The 23690-nt window shown below is 42.6% G+C and overlaps 1 protein-coding gene across 1 annotated transcript; it reads left to right on the top strand.

The window, feature by feature from the left end:
• LOC6563098 (homeotic protein antennapedia) lies at positions 1 to 23690 on the top strand. Its single transcript, XM_001990617.3, has 6 exons — positions 1 to 18; positions 10087 to 10362; positions 10687 to 11499; positions 11682 to 11720; positions 11867 to 12089; positions 23204 to 23690. Exons 3-6 carry the CDS (start codon positions 10855 to 10857, stop codon positions 23452 to 23454), a joined length of 1158 nt encoding a protein of 385 aa, XP_001990653.1. The 5' UTR covers positions 1 to 18; positions 10087 to 10362; positions 10687 to 10854; the 3' UTR covers positions 23455 to 23690.

Below are 23690 nucleotides of genomic sequence, written 5' to 3'. Positions count from 1 at the left end.
TTGGTTTTTATGCTGTTGGTAAGCCAAATGAAATATTCACACATTTTCTATTTTATATTTTGACTTGTAGTTGTCGCTCCATGTTTTGTAAGCCCGCCATCCCCTCCCCTCTCCCCTCTATCACTCACTCTCTGCTCCCAACCAATGTTGGCTTCCTGCCGTGTTGAAGTTTTACGGCCGTATATGAATTTAACATTTTGTGTGTGCTTTTTGCGGACACCGCATAATTATCATATCATAGAGCAGTGAATGAGTTAAGGACAGACAGAGAATGAGAGCGGTGAGAGAATCAGTCTCTGGAGTGCAATGAGCGCGTCCTCTAAAAGGGATTTGGGGCCAGGCTCTTCTGACACATTAGCATAAATAGGAGCGGGTGGCTTTGTTGACGGGTTGCTTGGTTTCCCGCAAAGACTTTAATGGCACTCAAATGAAACTTGTAAATTGCTTTAGCATAATAAATTGTTTGAATTTCGTTGAATTAAGTTTCAAATTTGGTTCCAACATTAAACAAAAGCCAACTGCTCATAAAAATTCATAAAAAGTATGCCTTAAACGTAGCCATATAAAATATTATTTTAAATTGAACTGTGGGAAAATGCCACTAAATAAAATTAATTTTAGATTTCATGCTAGACTTAAAGCTTTTCATTTTGAATTGCTTGTGAATCAATGAATACTCAGAAATATCTTAGAATAGTAAAACATAAATAGGTTTTTGTAGAAGTCAGCTCATAGCTGAGTTGAGTTCATATCTCAAATGAATATTGGCGCCCAAACAATTTCGAGTTGTTTTTTTGGGGTCAGTGAAAAAGAAATCAATTAAAGACTTGTCTGCCGCAGTGGCAAGTAAAGATACATTTATGAATTATTCAGCTCAATTCTGAATTAGGCATTTGCGCTCGTTTTTTTCTTTTCTGCTGTTATTTTTTTCACACAATTCACTTAAGCGAACGCTTCAAAGTGCTAAAGATGCAGATACAGATACAAATGCACTTGCAGTTGCAGATACACATACGGATACAGATACAGATACAGATAGAGATACATTTTCGCACTGAGCTGCATTTGTGTGCAAATTTTCTTGTTGCAGTTGATTTCTCAGTCAAGTTCAGTTTGCAATTTGTTTTTGGCGCGCATTTGATTTGCATTGTTGTTGCTGTGGTTGGTGTGGTTGGTGTTGCTGGTGCTGCTCCCGAGGCATTTCACGCTGGGCTGCATTTTCTTTTTGTCGTTGGCAGGCGGCGGCGCCGACGCCGACGCGGGCGCGCCCGAGACGGAGCCAACGAGCCATTGCCAGACGGAAAGACAAGCTGACAGGCGGAAAGACGAACGTTTTCGGTTGGGGGGGTTTCGGTTGTGGGACATAGGACATGGGACAGACAAAAGCCAAGTCAACTCAAGTCGTGTCACGGCAGCAGCAGCAGCAGCAGCAGCAGCATCATCAGCATCAGCACTCGTAGGGCGACGGGGTACGGTGGGAGGGGCATAGCGGTACTTGGTTTTGGGGGCTGCAACTGGGGCGGTCGCGTTTTCCATTTCGTTGAAGTGGAAAATATTTTGTAAATATTTTTGTGTGTGTTTTATTTTTTTTTTTTCTTCTGGCTTTCGACTCTCCTCGCTTGTTTTCTTTGATTTTCGTTTTGTGTGGCTGCTGCTGCTGCTGCTGCTGCTGCCTCCGCAGTTGTTATTTTTGTAAAGCTGTGAGTTTATTTTTTCGACTTTTTACTTTTTTTTCAATGTTGTTGTTGTTGTTGTTGTACTAGTCCCCCACCTCCCCCCTTTGCCGTGCGTCAACCGCTTGTTGTGTTTTGTATTTTTACAAATATTTTGTGTAATCTTTAAAGCAGACAATGATGACAGCGACGACGATGGCGGCATTTTGTGTCACATCCTGAAAAGTATTCTCTCATTTTGCTCTGCTTCGCTTGCGGATTGTTATTGTTGTTCTTCTTGTTGCCAAAGTATTTAAGCACGTGCGCACAGTGGGGCCAAACAATGTGTGTGTGTCTGTGTGTTTATATGGCCCTGGGGCATCACAGCCACCAGCCACATCCCTTTCACCAACTGTATCTAAGTATCTGCGTATCTGCGTATCTGGGTGTATCTGCTGTGTATCTGTATATCTGTATCTGAATCTTATGCTGAAATGGACTCATATTTCGCGACAGGGCTGTTAGTCAGCAATTCAGTTTGGCGGGGTCCCGAAGTCACTGAGCCTGTCATGACATTCACTGGCTCTGGGCGACTCTTTTCGTTTCGTTTCGTTTCGATTCGTTTCATTTTCGTTTTGTTTTAGCATTTTTGCCAGTTGGCTTTGCTCCGCCGCATCTCGTCTCAGCTCGTCTCGGCTTGCCTCATATTCTCTGAATAAAGCGACACAGAAAAGAAGCAGCAAAAAAACAAAACATAAAAATAAAAGAATATAGAACAAAAGTTTTGCTCATGGCCTGTCGCTGTCAGAGAAGTGTCAGGCGGCAAGTTGAATAGGACAGGGATAGAGACAGCCAGGGCGGCAGTCGACATGAGATGGGAAATGGAAATGAAATGCTCGTCGGGTGGGATGAGGTGAAGTGGGGGCGGTAAGGAGGGGGATTCAGGCGGAAATCTCAACGATTTGAATAAGTAAATAAGCATATACGTGTATGACAGGAGGAGCAGGCAGCAGGCACCAGGCACCAGGCAGCAGGCACCAGGCAATGGCAAAGCAAATGGCTGCAGATGACGATGACATCCTTAATAGGGCTAAAGATGAGCCGGCAAATGCACTGAATAATAAAATACACTGTGATCAAAAGAAGTTAGCTTTATGTGTGTGTCACTTAAACAGAGTACAACCAAATGAGTTAGTCTCTAAGTTAGAATGAGATAAGAATATTGTTTTGCTTGGCAGCTGTAAATGAACAACTAAAGTTCACAAAGTCAATTAAGACAACAACACCTTTTGAGATTATGTCATATGACATCTATACTCTATACACTCAGGCAATACGTAATTGCTTAATTAGAGGACAATACAACGATCTGAAATTAAATAAGCAGATTGTTCGATAATGAATTAATTACTGCTTGCTTTCAATTAAATGTGCATTTTATGACAACTCCTGAGTACATGGAGCTCGCTCCGATAATCGCCGGCACTAACTGGCAATTAGGCAAATATATAATCGTACGTATAATAAAAAGACCAATGAAACTGAATGACAAAATGTTGCTACTCGTTAGCTAGAGCCTAAGGGCTAAGGAGACACTCGCTGTCACGTCGACAAGGTTAATTGTTCTATTTTGGCCATGGTCTGTCCAATATCACGGCCTGTCTCGGGCCTCAGGTATTCTACGCACACCTGCGTGCCACAGAGTTCGAGGCCTTGAGACCTTGAGGCCGGTGTCTTACGCAATTTATTTTTGGGAAAAACTATGAACAATTGCATATCTCGGACTTGGTTCTTATGCAATCCCAACTTTCACTTCGTATCCCGCTGATTATGTGCGCTCCGCGGGGAGTCAAATCATTATCCCAGGAGCAGGTTCCTCACTGTTTCCACTTCTTTAGGCCCAGGCTAATGGTTTGTGTTTCAATTTAGCTAAAATGGCATAAGATGTGACAACATTTTGGCCAAGAAAATTTTTAATATAAATAGTAATATTTGAAGCGAAGTTTTTTATATTTGATTAGATTATTTATGTAATTTATTCCGATTACAAACAATTACCGATTTATATAATGTTAAATTCACTTTCACTCGTTTCTAAAAAATAAAATAGAAATTAGAAAAGGTGAAAGTCACAAATTCGTATGTCTTCTACTTAATTTCAAATATTTCGCAATAATCACCTTCTGACTTCTTCTGTCTAACGCTAGATTAGGTTGCCAACCCGGTAATTCCAGTATAATTTCCGAGCTGCTCATTAATTTGTTACGTCCGCCATAAAATGTGTTATTTATGTTTTGTGTCTTCCATTTAATGTGCAATGCTAGAATAAAACAATAAAAAATACATACATATATCTATATATATATATATATAAATATAAATGTTCACTTTCATTTGCGCATTAAAATGAAATTTAATTAACACTTAAACACTTAAAAGCTAAACAAGCGAAACCGAAACCCGAAACTTGCAAATTGTTGACAACATTTTAAGTAACGTTTCTTTGTCGCTGGTCAATGGTCATGCAGTGGCTCGGTGGTTCGGTGGCTCGGTGGTTCAGTGGTGCGCAGTCTTCGCTCTTGAAACTGCACACGAAATTATAATTTTCACACGCAATCTCAACTGGGTTGGAGTTGGGGCTGCCTGGAATGATGTCTCTTGTTGCTGTTGCTGTTGTGTGATATTTTTTTTGTTGTTTTTGTTTTGCTGGCCCCGAACACACTTAACAATTCAATTGTGGAACAATATTACATGGCAGGCAGCCGGGGGAAGAGGCTACTTAAACTTGCTCATTATAAGATACAAAGAAAAAAAACAAAGAAAACAGGAAAAGAAAAAAGAAACAGAAACAGAAACAGGCGACAAGCGTTCGCATTTGCACTTAACAAGAGCAGCAACAAAATGAGCAGTGACAAACGTCGATAAAGCTGCAACAAATCTTGCCTATATAGTGCTGATCCACTCCACAACCCCCAGCCCCTCTCATTGCGTGCGTGAGCTGCTGCTCCTGCTCCTGCTGCTCCTGCTCCTGCTGCTCCTGCTGCTGCTGCTGCGTGCGTGAGTGCGTGTTATGTCTGACTATGGCCATGGATCTGTGGCTGCTTAGGTCTGCGGTCTGGCTGGCCATGCGCATGCGTGCATTGCGTTTACGCATTGCTTGGCTTGTAATGAAGGTATTCCTCATTACAACACTGATGGAGGGGGACAGCGGGACAATAGGACAGCGGGACACCAACACAGCGCTGGCCATGTTGTTGCCAATCAATTTCCAATAGGCAACGGCACACAGCATTTTTCTCCTGCCAATCAACGGCAACAGATGAAGTCCAGTGTGGACACAACAGACAGCGCACAGGCACCAAAGGGGCCACAACCACATCCATATACACTTGACTTGCTAGCTGGTTGTCTGGTTGGCTGGTTGGTTGGTTGGTTCCCTGTCGCATTATCACAACGGGCAGCAGGGCAACCAGAAGATTGATCGATCGAGCGATCGCTGGATCGATCGTTGAGTGCCATGTTGCGATGGATGATTCGATATGATCGCAAAATTTATGTATTGTGCACATTGTACATTGTCAACTCTTTGGGCATAATTACAGCAATGGCAACAATCGTTCGACCGTCTGACTGATCGATGGGCTGCCCCAGCCCCCAGCCGCCTCCCGATCCAGCGATCATTAGCAATGCAGTTCATTTTTAATTGCACGCACTCACATATTATTGGCTGGATGAGTCGGAGTCATGTCAATTCTCAGGGGACTAGCTGTGATGCACTCGTAGTCTACCGGCGCAAATGTGTCAATTAGATTTATTATCAGTTCTTGCTCTGCACTCTCATATTCCCAACTGGGCTGCAGTTGGACGCTGTGCAGGTGCTGCACACTGGGTCGCATGTCCATTAGTGAATGCTAAATAGCGCCAATTAAATGTAAGAAATGCGTCTTCGTCTTCGTCTTCTTCCCTTCTAAATGTAGACAAATCAACAAGCAATATCCTCAATCGCTCCTCTCTCTCTCGCTCTCTCTCTCTCTCTCTCTCAATTGCTACCCCTCTCGAGCAGTTCCCAATTTCCAATTCAAATGCAAAATTTTATTTATGAACCGGCAATCGTCAAGCAACTGACATTTTTATTATCAGGGGCCAGAGCGCGCGCCCAAAACTCGATCCAGCTGTTGGGCACCTTTTGAGCTCTGAGCCCCTGCGACCAACAGAGCACTGTTCAGACGTTGCCCCTGCCACATCTTGCCGTGCCTTCTCAATTGATAGCCGGACTAGCCAAGCGTCGCGGACGGCCGCGTTGACAAGCTCAATTTCCAATCGCAATAAAACGCAGCACTCGAAAAAAGATAAATGTGAGAAAAATGCAGGCCTCGTTGAGTCCAGTTCTCTTAGTTCCCCACACCCCAACCCCTCAACCCTCAACCCCTTTGCCACTCTCTTGTGTTGGCTGCCGCGGCCGCTTCCGTCTTGTTCGCCGTTTGCCTCTTACGCTCGTTCTCGTCTTTATGCAACACCGTCGCTAAATCGCGTGGGCTTATCCTCAGCACCCAGGCAACCAGGCCAACAGACGAACAGACCAGGCCAAAACTGAAGAGAACAGAACTGGAGAGAGAGAGGAACCTGCCGACGCGTCTGCGTTTGGTCCGCTTCAAGTGCTGAAATTTATAGTGGTAATAAAATTTTATTTGCTCCTTTAGTTGATGGCACAATAAACTCTTCTGGCATTCGGCCTGAGCACGTGCTTCAACTTGCCAGTTTCTGTTTTTTATATCCCTTCATTTAACTACTTGCATATTTGTTTTTCTATGCGCACATTTTTTGGTTAATATTTCAAGGCCATTTGCTTAGCGTTTATTGGTTGTTAGCATATAAATATGGTTTGACTTATGACATCAAGCTCGTTTACTTAGTTTCAAGCAAACTATTTGGTTGTGTATGTAGTTGAATGTGCCTAACAACGTTAAAACTACATTCTAAAAATCATAAAAATATTTTATGTTTACTATAAATTGTCATTTAATATTTTTCCGAGTGTTCTACAATTTTTTACATGTTTGCTTTACAATTAATTTGGATTTTAGAGAACTTGGCTGCTTATCTCGTAAATAGTTTGGCTTTGTGAGTTAGTTAGGCCAGCTAATTAGTTATTATTTAAATAAAATGCAAAGCAGTAATTTAAGCAAGCAGCGCAGCCAAGCAGAACGCTCAACTCAACTTGGCTTAATTGCCACTTGGCAACTCCACACAATTGGGCTAACTCGCACCAACTACCTTTGGTGAGTTTACCGTTGCCTTGGCTCCTCTGTCTGAAGATGCCGACAACAACAACAGTAACAACAACAACAGAAAGAAACACAAAGGGAAACGTTGATGGGCGACGCCTTCGCATGGCCGCTATGCAAAACTATGGAGAACAAGACGAAGACGAAGACGAAGAAGAAGAAGCATCAACGCCGACGCCGACGCAATCGTAAATCAAAATGGCTGCAGCTGATGGCTGAAGAATGAAATCATTCATTTTCATTTCATTCCATCAGCAGAGACAGCGCATGCGTGTGAGTGAGTCGCTTTCGGCATCGTCTCGTTGTCTGCTTGTGTGTGTGTGTGCGAGTGTGTGTGTGCGAGTGTGTGCTGATTAACTGCATTGCTGAGCTCTTGTTGTTGTTGTTGTTGTGCTTTGTCGCCTTTGATGGATTGGCTGCCATATGGGCTGCGTTACTTCACGCTTCGTTCATGTTGTTGTTATAGTTGTTGTTCTTGTTGTTGCTCGGGCCAGCTAAAGTCAGCTGTAGGAGGCAGCGTGGAGGGTGGGTTGCCGTTGTCGTTGACGACTTAAACAGGTAACGGGACTGGCCATATGCCATGCGCAATTCCCGTTTTGTTGTTTGTGTGTGCGAAAGTGGGCTGGGCTTGAAACTATGGTTGTTGTCTTAGCTAATTGCATTACCGATTGCACAGTGGTCAAAGGCCTATGAAAATTCTTACAAAATTTCAAAATTTTAAATCTACCACCAATAAAAATTAAACATTCTTTGTATTCTTGCTCTGTATTTTAATTATGTATTAATGTTATTACATTTTATTAAATTTGTTATGTGCAATTATGTAACTTACTATTTTCTCTAGACTGCTTATTTAGCCAAATAGGTTATAAATTCATTTAAATTGAAATTTCGCTGCTTTTTTTAAACTATTTGAGTGAGACAACTTCTATAAGATGCGAAAAATAATTTTTAAGTTCATTGAATCTCAGCCGACTGTCACCAGACACATTTCACTCACTATCTACAAGAGGGCGCCACATGTCAGTCAACCGAAAGCGACATCTGTCAAAATTGGCTTTAGTTGTTTCGGCGTTTAGCCGCTAGAGGGCATCAAACACGTTAGCCTAAGAGTATGCTATATTAAATGCTTGACGGACTTGAATTCATGTTGCCTACCAAAATGGCTTAAGGGGAAATAAAAATCAAAGGTGAGAAGATTGTTTGAACGGAAGTCAAAAGTGTTTATTAAGTTTATTAATCGCACTCAAACACCAAATACAATTAAAGCCCTTTTGCTTTTGATGTGCTGCAAATCTTTTATTGCAAATCAAATTTTAGCATTTGTTCGCTTGAATAAATCACATCAGACAAACATAAATCATAAAGTAAACACACTCACACCCACATCCAACAACAATAAGTGGCATACTACAATACTGCAACACACACACACACACACACATACAAAACACACATCAGACATTATTATCATCTCGCTCGTGCTTGAGTGAGTTTCTTCGCTCCCCGCGGCGATGAAAGCGTCCATCGTCCAACCGCCACGGCCAAGGCTGGCGCTCCTGTCTACCGTCTCATCCGCCCACACACCCCCTTCCATGGCCCAGCAGCCGCAGCACATGTCTGATAACCAAGAACATACATATCGCTTACTCGTTTACGGCCATCTTCTCCATAGGCAGAGCTAGCCACCGATTTGCCCGCATCCGTTCGTTGTGGGCGTTGGAAGGGAGTGGAGAAGCTGGGTGGTTTTGGCCTTTGCGCCAGGCAACGCTTCCTTCCGGAAGGCATTGTCCTTTCGCGTCGAACTTGTCCTCCCGGCCATCATTCTGCTTTCTCCTTTCGCCGTCAGCGGGAAATGTGTAATTGAAAGGGAAGCTTTGGTTTTGGCGCAAGAAATTATTTCGTTAACAAAAGCGGAATAGCTGAGAATGGAAGAATGGGAGAATGTGAGAAGAAGGAGAACACACAATACAAATACAATGCGCCGGGGAATGCCAAAAGAAATGTGTGGAGCAAGGGGGGCAGGTAACGGGAAAAGGTGGCAAAATATGCAAGCAGCGAATGTTGTTAAAATATTTTTAAAGTTTCACGTTTTCTCTCTCCTCTCGTCGTTTCGGGCATTTCGCAAAGTTGCAAAAGTTTCATTTCCGACAACAAGTTACCGTTAGTTAGTTTTCGGCAGGGTTGTCACCACAGTCACAAAAGACAACGAAGGAGAGAGAGAGACCAAAAAAGAGACATAGAGAGAGAGAGAGAGAGGGAAGCTGCATGCACACTTACATAAATACAGACATATATGCATGGCATTTAACGTGTGTCTGTATCTGTGTGTGTGTGTGTGTCTGTATCTGTGTGTGTGTGTGTGTATCTGTGTGCGTTAGCTGTCTCTGTCTCTGTCTCTGTCTGTCTGCATTGTTCGAGTTTTGATTTATGAGGTCAGAGAGTCGTGATAATGAGCCAGGAAATTAAATCACTTTGACCGGAAGGATGTCAGGTCAAAGGGGGATAACACAATTGATTTCATATTCATAAATTCAACGAACGTTGTCAGCTTGTCAGCCAGCCAATGAATGACATTTCTATTAGAATATACATGCACATAAAAAAACAAAACAAAAAAAACAAACAAACTATTTGAAATGGGATGCCAGGAACAAATAACTATTAAATATTGGCAAACTAAATAATTATATGATACTATCCTAAATAGGGGGCGGGGAAAGGGGGAAGTTAGCAGAAGGCATTAAAACTATTTTATGATAAAAATTAATTTTGGAATTTTTGGCAACATGGAAAACCTTTAGTTAATAAGCTATATGAATGGAATGACAGTTATTTTGGGTACGCTGAATGATTGACCTCGCCTTTCTCTCTCTCCCTCTCTCTTTCTCTCTCTCTCTCTCTCCCCCTCTCTGCCTCTCCTTTCTCTGTCTCTTTTGATGCTCCAATATGATTGGGATACTTTGCCAGAACTCGTCAAAGCATGGCATAAACAATTTATCAAACGGCAGCCCAAAAAGATCTTAAAGCACATGTTGCTCCAAGCTTGAGAATCACATGTGTGCCACAATATTCGTGGGGCACTTTGAATAGAAACCTTGTGCGAATAACATCGAGAATACAACTTGTTCAATTTTGTTTATTTGCAGAGTTTCAAAATCAAAATTGAAAATACCAACTAGAGGTTAAGGCTACTTAAGGATTTAGGCAACAGCAATTACAGCACCAACGGATTTTCTACCAAATTAAGAGGAGCAGCGAGGAGCCAAACGCAGCAGCAACCAGAGGAACAGAGGAACAGCAAAACGCAAATCACTTTATACCTCACACCACCCCCCACACACACACACACATACACACACAAATAACTTGATAAGTTTAAGCCGCAACTGTACATTGTACTTAAGTGTTCAAAGGATATTTAGGTGAGTGTTCAATGTCAATCAATCTGTGCTATTGACAACTGTTGACCAGATAAAGAGCTCCGTTGGAGACTTTTAGTGTTGTGAATAACATTTTCGCTTACATTTGTGGTTTTTTGGCTTCCCAATTAATTTGTACTAACTCTTTGTTATTTTGATTTTGGCCTGATTTGGGCTTTTTCAAACCCATGCAACAAATGCTGAACCAACTCATCTAATTGAAATCACCGAAATTCATTTTTATTTATTTATTTTTGTAATTTTTTGTGTGTGTAGATATTAATTGATATTTGGTATATTAAGTAAATAAATGAATCCCCTTTGCAGTTTACTTTGTATATAGGAAAGTAGCTAAAAGCACACGGAGTCGAGCCACAGTCACTAGCAACTAATTAACTACGCGAGATAACCTTGTAGAGATAACACACACAGTCACAGCAACAACAGCAACAACAGGAACAGCAACAATACAAACAACAAGAAAGAAGAAACAAAATGACGATGAGTACAAATAATTGCGAGAGCATGACGTCATATTTCACAAACTCGTATATGGGAGCGGATATGCACCATGGCCACTATCCGGGCAACGGCGTCACCGATCTCGATGCGCAGCAGATGCATCACTACAGCCAGAATCCAAATCAGCAGGGCAATATGCCCTACCCGCGCTTCCCGCCCTACGATCGCATGCCCTACTACAATGGCCAAGGGATGGACCAGCAGCAGCAGCAGCACCAGGGCTACTCACGCCCCGACAGCCCCTCCAGTCAGGGGGGCGGCGTTATGCCCGTCTCCCAAACGAATGGCCAACTGGTTGCAGTCGCCCAACAGCAGCAGCAGCAGCAGCAAACGCCACAACAACAGCAGCAGCAGCAACAGGTGCAATCACAGCAACAACAGGCGCAGCAGCAGGCGCCACATCAGCAGCAACTTCCGCAGGTGACGCAACAGGTGACACATCCGCAGCAGCAGCAACAGCAGCCCGTCGTCTATGCCAGCTGTAAGCTGCAGGCGGCCGTCGGGAGTCTGGGCATGGTGCAGGAGGGTGGCTCGCCGCCGCTGGTCGACCAAATGGGCGGGCATCACATGAATGCACAGATGACGCTGCCCCATCACATGGGGCATCCGCAGGCGCAGGTAAGCCCATTTCGCATTTGGTACGGTCGAAAGGGTAGTCTTAATTCCGGTTGCTGCTTGGCCCCCTCAAATCAGAAATAATAATAATAATATTAATAATCATCTTCCGCTTATAACAATCTAAACGCTTCATTCTTCTCTCTATCTCTCTATCTCCCGCCCGCTACCCGCTCCCTCTCCAGCTGGGCTACACTGACGTGGGCGTTCCGGATGTGACCGAGGTAAGGACCAGTTATGCAGTAACCCATCATTATGCTCTTTACGCGATTAACTCTCGTTGATGTTTTTGGTGTTGGTGTTGCTCGCGCTTTTCTCTATGTTGTTTTCTTTTTGTTGCTGTATTAATATGAGGCGTATGGCATTGCAGGTGCATCAGAACCATCATAATATGGGCATGTATGGGCAACAGCAGACGGGTGTGCCGCCCGTGGTGGCGCCACAGCAGGCGATGATGCATCCGGGCGCTGGACAGGGGCCGCCGCAAATGCTGCAGGGACATCCGGGACAACATACGCCGCCATCCCAAAATCCGAGTTCGCAATCCTCAGGGATGCCGTCACCACTGTATCCCTGGATGCGAAGTCAGTTTGGTAAGTGTCAAGGAAAGTGATCGACAATTCCACGAAACGTATTAAGTGGAATTTTTCTTCTTCTTATAGTAGTGGGTTGCTGTAGTTAGTCATTGATCGTAGTTTAACTTAGTAGTTGCGTACAACAAAACCAAAACAACAATAAGCATACAACTTCAACTATTTTTAATAATTAACAACAACAAAAAACAAATATATTTTTGCCAATTTGTATTTATCAAATTATTTATCAAATTATGCGACATTTTTCCACATAGAAAATAACCGTTACGCGATGATCTTTTCGTTCAGGTATCGTCTAATGAACTGCTTGCAGCGGTTGTGAGTACTGCGTTGCTAAGCAGTTGCACTGCTTGCTGTTTCGTTCAGTTGCACTGCTTAGCATTTCGAACGTTAAAATTATGTATTCAAATGGAAATATCGCTGGACTCAATGAAAATCGAATGAATAAATAATGTTGTATTTATTTACAGCCTCCAATATAAACATTGAATTTGAAATGATTTCACATTTTATGAACGCTTTAAGTCAGTGCCAAGTTTTGACTGCGCTAATAATGCAATGGAGTAAAAACAAGTTAAATTTCAAAATGACAAATAGAAAAGACGCCACAGTTAAACAATTTTAATATGATATTAACATTCAATTCAGCTGTGATTCAGTTCAATTATTTCCATTTGCTTAATTTGCATACAATTCGAGAGACGAAAAAAAAAAACATTTACTGACCTTGACACGTCTGAGTAATTTCACTTTATTGCCCTGGCCAATCGGTCGCATTAACCGTAATCCATCTGCAATGAGGACAGAAACACCGCCCCGTTACCTGATATTTTGCCAAATTTGCAAATTTCCGTAAACGAAATCGATGAATGCACTGGCGAAAAGGGCCAGCACTTTTGGAAAAGGCTGCGACAAATGTCAAACTGTGTGAAAGAGGTCGAAGGTGGCACAAAACTCTGACTCCGACTCAGACTATGACGCTGTCAGTCACAGACACAGAAGGCGGTCGGGTAAATAATGCAAATTGACAATAGTTTTGAAAACGAAAGCGAAAAGGTTTGCAAAATCGGAGCGTAACTAATCCAATGACAATTTCTGTAAAAGGCTCGACGCACGTGGAGCCGACACAGAAAACAGCAACTGGAAGAGGGATCGGCTCAGGCAGCCGCAGGCAGATGCCCGAAGGATGCGAACGAGAGTTGCATAAGTGGGCGAGGCGCATTTCCATGAAGTGGGTTTGACAATCCAAATATAGAATTTCCTATCCATTTGGCAGCGAGTGAAAGTGAGCAGAGCTCAAGTGCTCGGCTGCTCAGCTCCAAAGGCACTTCCTTTGCATCCTGCCTCGTCACTGGCCATTACCAAATCGCCACCGAGTTGTTTGTCCACATCCAGGCTCAGTCTCAGCATTTTTTTTTTTTGTCGTCTTATTCATTTTTGTTTTGTTCCTTTTTTTTGTATTATTTTGTTGTGCTGCTTTAGCCAGATTGAGATGTAAAGCAGAATTGATGAGCGCCATTAGTTACACGTTATGTGCAATGGATGCCATCAATTTATTAATCTCCAGAACACGCCGCGGCCGCACTCCATGCCTCCCATGAATGGGCCCCGACCCGACACCGGACGGCGTCTTGGACTTGGCCACAGCCATAGCCAAACACTTCGTCGTCTTAATCCCGCCGCCACACCGCTGCCTCAGCTCCTCCAACACCTCCTCTGCGTTTTGTTGCCGCGGTGTCAGCGTGCAATAAAATGAAAATAAAACAAGAAGTACAAACACATTGTGCGCCTACAACAAAAAGCGCACTGCAAAAAGCAGCCACTCGCCGCCAACCAGCTCGCTGCGGTCACATGAAGTTTTCTTCTTGTTTTCCTTTTTATTCACCTTTTTTTCTTGTATTTTATTTATTTTGTATTATTTTATTTTTTTTTTTGTAAAAAATGAAGGAGCGACACAGAAACAGAAACAGAAACAGAGACAACTCCAACGTCACCCGCAGAGGGTGCGCCCAAGTTGTCAGAGTTAGAGCTGGACTTGGACTCGGACTTGGGACTTGGGACTGGGGTGCACTCTGACTGTGGCACAACATGATCTCGAGCTTAAGTTACGATGATTAAATGCATACGAGTTTATTTTTGCTTAGGTTTTTGCATTCAGTTTCTCTTCGAGTGCAACCCATAAAAAAGAGCCAACACAGTGGATTGAAAATGCATAAAAAAAATAAATATTACATTGAAGCAAAGCAGCTGACAACTTAATCGAAATTGCACAGCAACAATTTTGTATAGTTTATCAATTAATATTGATCTATTCAGTCAATTGCAGTCGAGCTTATTCTATGGTTAACTATAACTTCAATGTCAAATAATAATAATAATCATAGTAATTATTATTATATCTTTATAACCACACACTGCACTCCACTGTATGTGGCTTTTAAGTACTTAACGCCTTGTCATATTTCACGAGGGCATTAGGCAAATAACCAAAGAGTGCCGATCGTGACTGTCGTCCAAGAAGAACTCGCAACTCACAGACCTGAGAGCTAAGGGAGAACTCGATTCGTGCACTCTCAACAAAGCGCAGTTTCAATTAAGTTGTAACTCATGGGCACAAAAACATTCAGCCAAGAAGGGGCTGAGGACACTCAGTCCTCAGTCCTCTGTCCCCAAGCTCCACTCCAGACTCCAGATCTTCTCCATTTCCATTTCCAAGTTCAAGTCCAAGTCCAAGTGCAGCTCTCGTATCTTTAGTCAGTCGCATTGTGGCGGCGTTAATATTGTTTTGATGCTGTATTGGAGAGTTGGCAAAGTTTTAACTTGCTTTTTTGATAATTTGCTCATAAGCAGCAAAAACTTGCTGCCCCTTCAACCCGTTCGCACCGCATCATCCTTTACCCAATGCTCTGCTGCTGTTGCTGCTGCTGCTGCTGCTGCTGCCTTTGTCGCTTGGCGTTGGGTCATAAATTTAAGCGACAGTCAACAAATATTCGCAACAAGTGGCTCTTGGCTAGACCTGAACAGAGCAGAAGCTGCCGCAGCATCCTTTACTCGGACTATCTGTTTATATGTGTGTATATGCGTTTGAAACGAAAGAGTTTTATTTTTGACCTTGTTGCGCCACGATGTTTATCTAAATGTGGGTAAATTTCCACAAGCCAGGCACTTTAGGGTTGAGGTTATTTTTTGTGGCAAAAGATTGCAGCAGAGCTGGCCAACTGATTGGCCTGGAAGTTGGGGCAAATGCTGCATGCAAAAGAAGTTATCAATCTTATGTGTAATGAGTAATGACTGATGCTGAATGAAATTAGATAAATAGTTGTTCGAGTTCCAGTTGTAGTTAATCAATAATCGTTAGTTAATCATAGAATGTTACAGCAATATCCATTTCGTATACCAAGTCCTGCTTGTATATTACTTCCATCTAGATCTTTCCATTATCCTTAAGTAGCACTCAAAGAAAATGCCTCTCAATGGTATTTACTCGAAATGACAAACTTATTTTTATCGTGCATTTATTTAAGAACTCAATGCATATCCAATTGGTGTACGTGAAATTCTACTGCTCATCGGTTCTGGCTCGTTTGAGGCGAACAACTTTTCAATTCTTTCGAGTATGAAAAGTGCACTTCATTGTGCGCATTATGTGCGACAGCTCCGAATCCCCCCATTACGAAGAGCGCCCAAAACTCAACTCGCCACCTTGCCGACACCAACCGACAACCTTGGGCCCCCATCAGTGTCAGAGGGCGCAGCCCAATGAAAAGAACTTCTCGCCAAAAAGTTGCACATTGGACGTCGTCCCCTCCGTGCCCCTTTTGCCCCCTTTTGTCGCCCGTTGCCTGTTGTCTGTTGTCTTTTGCTAAAGTTTTCCACGGCTCCATGGCTGCTACGTAAAACGTTGATCCCCGGCCATCATCCGCTGGCAGCATACTTCTCCTCTCCCCGTTGCCGACCCCATCATCAGCACTTGGCGCTGGCTTTGCAAAACTTTTGCCTCGCACTTCTTCCCAGCGACTTTGTTGTCTGTTGTCTGTTGGCTGTGCACTTAATGTGCCCGGGCCGAGTCCTGGCCGGAGTTTTGCTAAGTTGAGGATTTGCGCGCAAACTACTTTTCGATGGCAGCGCGAGACATTTGAGACAACAACTACTTAGGAAGGCGATTGCCCCGGCTTACATGCCTGCCTCCTTTCAGCTAGCTGCTGGCTGCTGGCTGCTGGCTGCTCTCTGGCTCGTTGTCCACTGGCAGTGTTGACATCGCATTCGCAGCCACCTTCCGGTGCGCAATTGAAGCGTGCGGATCAAAAGATAATTTGCCAAATGCGTGAAGATTTTTTAAACCAAAAACAGAAAAAACCAAAAGAAGAAAATCAACCAAAACCACAGGCCCAGCCCCAGCCACAGCTGTCCGACTAGCAACACCACCACCACCTACAACAACAACCACTGGCAGCTGACACGGGCTGTCAAAATGAAAGCGACAACGACAACTGAGCGGCGAGTGAGAAAAAATGACACAGGAACTTTTGGGATTTCCATGTGCGGCAAAAAAGTTTAATAAAGCGCACCAAATGCGAAAAGGAAATTTCGCTTTTATATTTTGCTGCTCCCCACCCTCTATCTCTCTCTCCCCCTCCATCTCTCTATCTCTCTCTCTCTCTCTCTTGCTGTCTCCATGTCGGATCTTGGTCAGCATGGAAGAGCAGTCCAAAAATAATGGCAACAGCTCGCCAAAGGTCCTCGGGGTATTGCCCCGAGGCATCCACAACAACAACAACAACAACTGCAACAACAACAACAATAGCAACTGTGGGTGTTTGTTGTTGTTGTTGTTGTTTTTGTATCCGTTGTTCGCATTCACTCATTTCGCTCAATCGCAGCGTTGTTTTTGGATGCCGCTTCTGCTTTTTCTTTTATTTTGGGATTTGGCCAACCTTTTTGACAAATTACGAATATTATTCATGCAGCAATGAAGTGAGGTAGCTCTCTCGTGGTCTGTCCAACATCTTTGCCCAGCACCAGCAGCAGCAACAGAACCCCAGCTGTATTCCATATTCCTCAAGCCATAAGGTATTCAAACCACTCGGAAATGGCAGTGCCTTTAATCAAAAATATGAATCATTACTTGAAATAGTTAAGGCAATTGGGAATGCCATCCAATACTCTACTAGTTCAAGGTAATATAGCAAAACTACAGAATATATTTAACAATCCGCTTTACCTCTTGAATGCCTACTGTATTCAAATAGAGCATAATTAATATTTAGCTATTTGCTTGGATTTGATAAAAACAAATACGAAAAAGTATTATGATTCCAAATTAATTAGCTAACAGCAATTAAGATAACTCTCATTTATACAAATAATATGTTTCTCTTTTATGAAGAAAAAATGCATTTTATTGAATCTAAAAAAGTTGGAATATAATCCAAAGGCAAGCTATAAAAAAGAATAAAATGTGTAGATAAATATTTTGTTTGAGCTAAAATTCATTTTTATAAATTAAACATATCAAATTTGATTGCAAATCTGCATTTTACAATGCAGTTAACAGTTAATTAGTAACTTTTTTCTATGATAATTTATGTGCACAAATTAATAATTATTGTATTAAAAAATATATAATTAATATACATGTAATAGAAATTCGAGCAATTTAAGCAGCAGCAGCTTGAAAACACTTTGGCCCAACTGGAGCTCCTTGCCCAATCTGAGCTCATCGTCAATGTCAGACCACATGTTTCATGGTTCCAATGTTGCAATGGTTTCAATGGCCGCCAGTTGCGCCTGCCATGATGGAACAGGCGCTCAGCTCACAGGCCGCTTGACCGACAGTCGGAGCGGGAGGGAAAGTGCGGATAGAAAGAGAGAGAGTTGGATGAGTTTTGGGCTGCCTAGGGATATTCGGGTATGATGTGCTCGTCGACCGTCTGACTGTCTGTCTGTCTGCCTGCCTGCCTGCCAGGCAGCCCCGGTTCTCTCTTGAGCTGGTGTCCGTTCCCGTCTCGCATAGCATGTTTTAGTCAGCTGTCAAATATTTTGACATGGGTACCCATGGCCAGCCATGCAACCAGCGAGCGCCCGAATCTGAATTCGAATACATTCAAAATGGGGAACATAGAACAAAATACAACAAAAAAAAAAACCAACCAATTTGAACGCAGAACTAAACAAGTATGAATTGCAGACATTAGAGTGATTAACTTCAAGATGCCCTGCATTCAATTCGAACAAATAGAAACAACTAAAGATCAATCATTTAACTAGATGCTATCTATTTAAAACTACTTTTCGCAGTCAAATATTATAAATAGATATAATATATTGAACAATGTGCAGTTCTGAAACGAGACAGATCTGGAACCAGAACTGGAATTGGTTCCAATTTTACAGGGTATCATTACAGAATGAGTTGTGTGTGTGTGTTTTGCCTTTGCTTAAGCGATAACTAAATAAAGTTTAAAGTCCCACAAGCCCCTCCCCTGCTCCCTCTGCACATGTGCATGCGTCTCTAATGAACGCATTCATAAGGCAGGTTGCATGCCACATACCAAAACATATCTCTGTTGCCTTTTGCGGTCCTTTGTGCGCATTTTGTGTGTGTTTTTTGTTTTTTTCTCTCGTTTTTTTTCGTTACTTCTGTCAACTTTTGTCGATTTTTAACCCTCTTAAGTGCTTAACAAGTCCCAAATTAAAAAGTCGCAGCGTCTCCTGAGATTATGGCCAGCAGAAGGGAAAACGAAATTAAAAATGTTTATAAATGCGCTGCTGGTCAATGGTAATTTTTAATTGTTGTCCTTACCCCTGCCCCCAACCACTTCGCTCTGTTCGCGTTCAAGTTTAATTAAAAATAAAGAAACTGTTGCCTGAAAATAAATTAAGAACCTGTCCGTTAACTCATCAAATCGCCCATTCGCAAACCTCTAATTTGGATTGGGTTTTCACAGAAGCTACCCAAAGATCACTCCACTCCAGGGTGGATGGCTTGCCGTTTTTCCAGCAGCTGGAAAGCGTGTGAATAATAAATACTTTTTGACTGGTCTCCATGGAGATAATTGGCCGACCCACCGACAGGTGGCGCTGTTTAGTTAGCACAAACTCATCGCCTGACTCGACAACTTTTGCACTGGGTGACATTACAGGCTCCTCGAATGCCACACACGAACATTCTTGGCTCTTGGCTAAAATTTATCAACTCTCGGGCATAAACAATAATAATTTGTCAGCATTTGTTGTGGCTGCTCGCGCGTTTGCCTGTAATTTCCGCAATTAAAAAAACATTTACTCGCATTTGATGTGTGTGTCTCTCTGTGTGTCTGTGTTTTTTTTATTTTATTTTATTTTTTTGCATTTTGCACAATTTTACTTTTCGCCAAGTGCATTTGCATTTTCGTTTTTTTGCCAGATGCCGGTGCATGACATGCAAGTTTGACAAGTAAACAAATAAGCAAATAAACAAATAAACAAATAAGCGACCGACCACCAACAAAGACACCAGCAACAACAATTTCTGATCGATGAATTAAAGGTTAATGTTGGCGTTCTGCGAGTTGTTGTTTTATAATTCTGATTGCTGCAACACAAATGCAAAATGCAATCAATTAGCACTTTAATGGATCACTTGCGAGCTGTGATTAACACACATCAAGTGAGAGACAACCAATTCAGTGAAATGGCTAATAATCAATCGTTTGGCCTATTTGGAGATTAATCTTAAGCATTTGTATTTGTATGATGGGACGAAATATAATAATAATATAATATTATGAACATATTTATTAATGCATATTTAACTCATATTTAAATTAGATATGTGTGTGATATCCATTTAAAACATTATCATAACTATATAAAATCCTGTAATTCATATTTATTTAGTTTGAAATGCAAGCAAATCTTTCGATACAACAATTTGAATCCATTTTTATCCAAAGTGGATTCTAATTTTTCATTTGTCTTCTTTTTTTTTTTTTTTTGTTGTGTTGTTGTTGTGCGGTTCTTTTGTTTATAGCTAATAATAATTTGTTTGCGATTCAACGAATTTCGTAAAATATTGTAGTAATTATTTTAATGATTTCCTTTAAATGTTGCGTCGCACACAATCGCTCACATACACGCTGTGAAACATACACAGACACAATAATAGTAATGTAATTGTGTGCACATGGGGGGATGGAGAAAAAGTGGAATAAAATCCATTATGGAGCAAGAAGTAAAATGGTTAAAATGGTGGCCTAATCGCAATTTAATTACAATACGCTTTCATATCAAAAAGCATTAATGCCAGCCAGCCAGCCAGCCAGCTAGCCAGCCAGCCATGCGACCAACCAAACAGCCAACCAGCCAACAAGCCGACCAACTGGCTAACCGGTAGTCCAACTGGCCAGTAGCTGGGCGTGCGGAGTGTGAGGGGTGTGCGTGGCACAGTGCGGCCACGTGAGCTGCGCCACATTTGGCGCCTTGCCTCAAGTTGAGTCGAGTGCGTATTGCTACTCCTTTTCATATTAATTGTTTCACCTTTATTATATTTTTCGTAGCTGATACTCAGAACGCCCATTTTCTCCCCATCTCCCTACCCCCAACCCACACCGCACAGGCCCGTGAAACTAGCTAGCGCTGCTTCAAAGCGCCATTAATGCGTTTATAATAATTTTTCAGTACTACATTTTCGGAGCCGTGTAAATGGGGCGCCGCACACTATACCCAAAAAAAAAAAAAACAAAAAAACACAAAAACAAACACAAAAAAAACAAAGAAGTTATATTTTGTTTTCTTGGCTTTTGAGTGATGGCCGCATGAAATGTGCAAAGGCATCATTAAAAACTAATTTCAGGCAGCCAAGAGGTAAGCGTGCACGCTCTTTAATTGCCAGAGACCAAACGAAAGTCGCCCTGCCCCTCCACCCCTCAACCCCTCAACCCCTCCACTTCTCCAGCTGACCTTCCCCCATTAAGCCCGCTATCCGCCTCAGTCGCAGCCATCGACTTGTGAGCCACGAAGGTGTTTTTATCAATTAAAATAATCAATTATTTGCGTTGCATTAGCTGGAAGCATGCCCCGACCTCGGGACAAGCACTGACTCCGGAATGGACTCTGGGATCCGCTTGCTGCTAATTAGCTCAAGTTTTTGCACTACTTCCGTTGGCGGAAATGATACTGCTAATGGCAACGTATGTAACACAGACATGGCTGGAAATTTCGTTAGAATAAATATGTGGAAAATAAAACAAACAGAATCAGAAATTGTGGGTTTTATATTGCCAAAAATATTCAAAAATCAAATGATAATTTAATATTTTCGGATAAGATGATGGATATAATATTGATTTAGTTCACGCCTTTTTATAAATAAGCGCATTTTATGTTTATTATGTTATTAACATATTATTGAATTATTAATTAGCATTTAGCTGTGCGCAGGAAGAGCATTTTTAAGTGTGACTAGCCCAAAGCCAGTCTAAAGCGATCCTCTTCATCTTCGCCTAATGCGCAGCTTAAGTTGAGCCAAGTATTTACCACATGCAACTGCCAATACTGCGACTAACGGCCTAGACAGTGGCAGCTAGAAAAAAAACACGCACGCTTTTTACCACAATTCTCTTAAGGTTATTTTTTTTCATCATTTTTTTTTCATATTGCCTTTTTTTGTGCCGCTGCGGCGACTCGTCTAACTGATGATGATTAAATGCGAACGCCTTGGGTTATAGACATGGCATCAGTCGTGTCATTTAAAAGAAGGTAGCTGCGTTGCCCCCCCCCCCCCCCCCCTTACCACTGATACCCCCCGCCACTCTTGAGGCTTGGGCTGCCCGCGGCTGCCATGGATCTACCCCCTTGGCGGATGAATCGGATTCGCGCGCATTAATGGCCGCCGCACAAAAAGAGCTTATGATGTAATGACCGCCACGCAGTGAGATCTGAGGAAAAAACCAAAAAAAAAACAGAAAACAGAAAAGCTACAAAAATTGAACGAGCGAGTTGAGCAAGACAAATGCTGAAGATATTATTAAAAAATAGTTAGGCGAGTCCAGATGAGTCGAGGCAAGTCGCATAGTGCAGAGACGCCCCCCGCTTGTGGGTAATGCGCGATTCGAGTGACCAGCCCCGAGAGCTCTTCAGGTGATTTTCAACTTCCTAGCCATTTCCCCATCCGCCGTCGAGGGTGGGTCGAGTTGGCTGGCGACAATTTCAGACGGTGGCCCACCCGTCGGCTCTCACGCTAGCTGACCATTTCGATGGTTGGCCAAAGAAGGGCCAGAGGGGAGGGACACAATTGACAATTATATTATATTTGACATATTTTCGTGTGGCATTTTCATGCTTTGCTTTCGGTTTTTCTTCTTCTTTTTCGCTTTGTCGCTTTGTAGGTTTTGTGTGTTTTTCGGTTTATGTGCTGGTTTTTTGTCATTACCAAAATTATAATTATAGTAAGTGTCATTAGGCGCTGAACTCATTTCGGGCGCAGTAATTATTCCAAATTATTTTACAGTTACTCAGCTACCGTCGTCGAGTGTTTTGCACTGACTTCAACCTGACTGCCTTCCAGACCTCTTCGTAATTAGTTAGACTGCTCCTCCCCCTCCCCCTCCCCGCAATCCGTGTCGGTGTCCCACTGCAACTGGGCCCGTCCGTTTGTCCATGAAATCTCTTCAACCTTAATCCAAGAGATGCCGCAACGCAACACATACCCGTTCGCTGTCCCCTATCGGAGCCTGTTGGGATTTTGACAAGTACAAATATCTGAATTCGGTAAGGTCGTCTTTTAATCAGTGTCGGTCTACGGACGTGGCGGACGCTGCATGCGTCTCGCTTCATGTGGTTTTCAGATTGGGATTGGGTTTAGAACAAAGCCCGCAGAAACATTTACAGATACAGATACCAATACAGAGACAGATACCTATACGGATACAAATGTTGATATGTGACTGCATTTCAGCTCACTTTTGTAGTTGTTGTTTGTTGTTTGTTGTATGCATTCTACCTATTGTTGTTCTAGTTGTTGTTGTTTTTGTTGTTTTGGAATTTGGTAACATTGTGCGTTATGCGTTGATTTTAATTGTGAAGTTTTCTCTTCTTCTTTTTATTCCCTGTGCTCATCTTGGAACCAACAGAGCGCAAACGTGGCCGCCAGACCTACACACGCTACCAGACGCTGGAGCTGGAGAAGGAGTTCCATTTCAATCGCTACTTGACGCGCCGGCGACGCATCGAGATCGCGCACGCACTCTGCCTGACCGAGCGTCAGATCAAGATCTGGTTCCAGAATCGACGCATGAAATGGAAGAAGGAAAACAAGACAAAGGGCGAGCCCGGCTCCGGCGGCGAGGGTGATGAAATAACGCCACCCAACAGTCCGCAGTAGTATGGCATTGATGGGGCTAGTCCAAGTCTAAGTCCAAGTCGGAGTCCAAGTCGGAGTCCAAGTCGGAGTAGCGAAGCCAGCACAAAACTAAATGAAATTTCAAGCTAAATACAATTTACAATTTATGAATTTGTTTTGAATTATCTAAGAGGACTATGTAACTATCTATGCGTTGAAGTAGTACATAACCAGTACACTACACAACACTGAAGTACACTACACAACACAACACTTCA

This window comes from Drosophila grimshawi, unplaced genomic scaffold, assembly GCF_018153295.1.
Source record: "Drosophila grimshawi isolate 15287-2541.00 unplaced genomic scaffold, ASM1815329v1 contig_311, whole genome shotgun sequence".
Lineage (NCBI taxonomy): Eukaryota > Metazoa > Arthropoda > Insecta > Diptera > Drosophilidae > Drosophila > Drosophila grimshawi.
The sequence above is the reverse complement of the archived record's forward strand: the minus strand, read 5'-3'. Positions and strand labels throughout refer to the sequence as shown.

Bases quoted from the DNA above. Each gene is read 5' to 3' on its own strand.
- LOC6563098 (XM_001990617.3), top strand. From the start codon at position 10,855: ATGACGATGAGTACAAATAATTGCGAGAGCATGACGTCATATTTCACA. The intron at 11,500-11,681 runs GTAAGCCCATTT...CTCCCTCTCCAG, and splicing joins TGGGGCATCCGCAGGCGCAG to CTGGGCTACACTGACGTGGG. The intron at 12,090-23,203 runs GTAAGTGTCAAG...TGGAACCAACAG, and splicing joins CTGGATGCGAAGTCAGTTTG to AGCGCAAACGTGGCCGCCAG.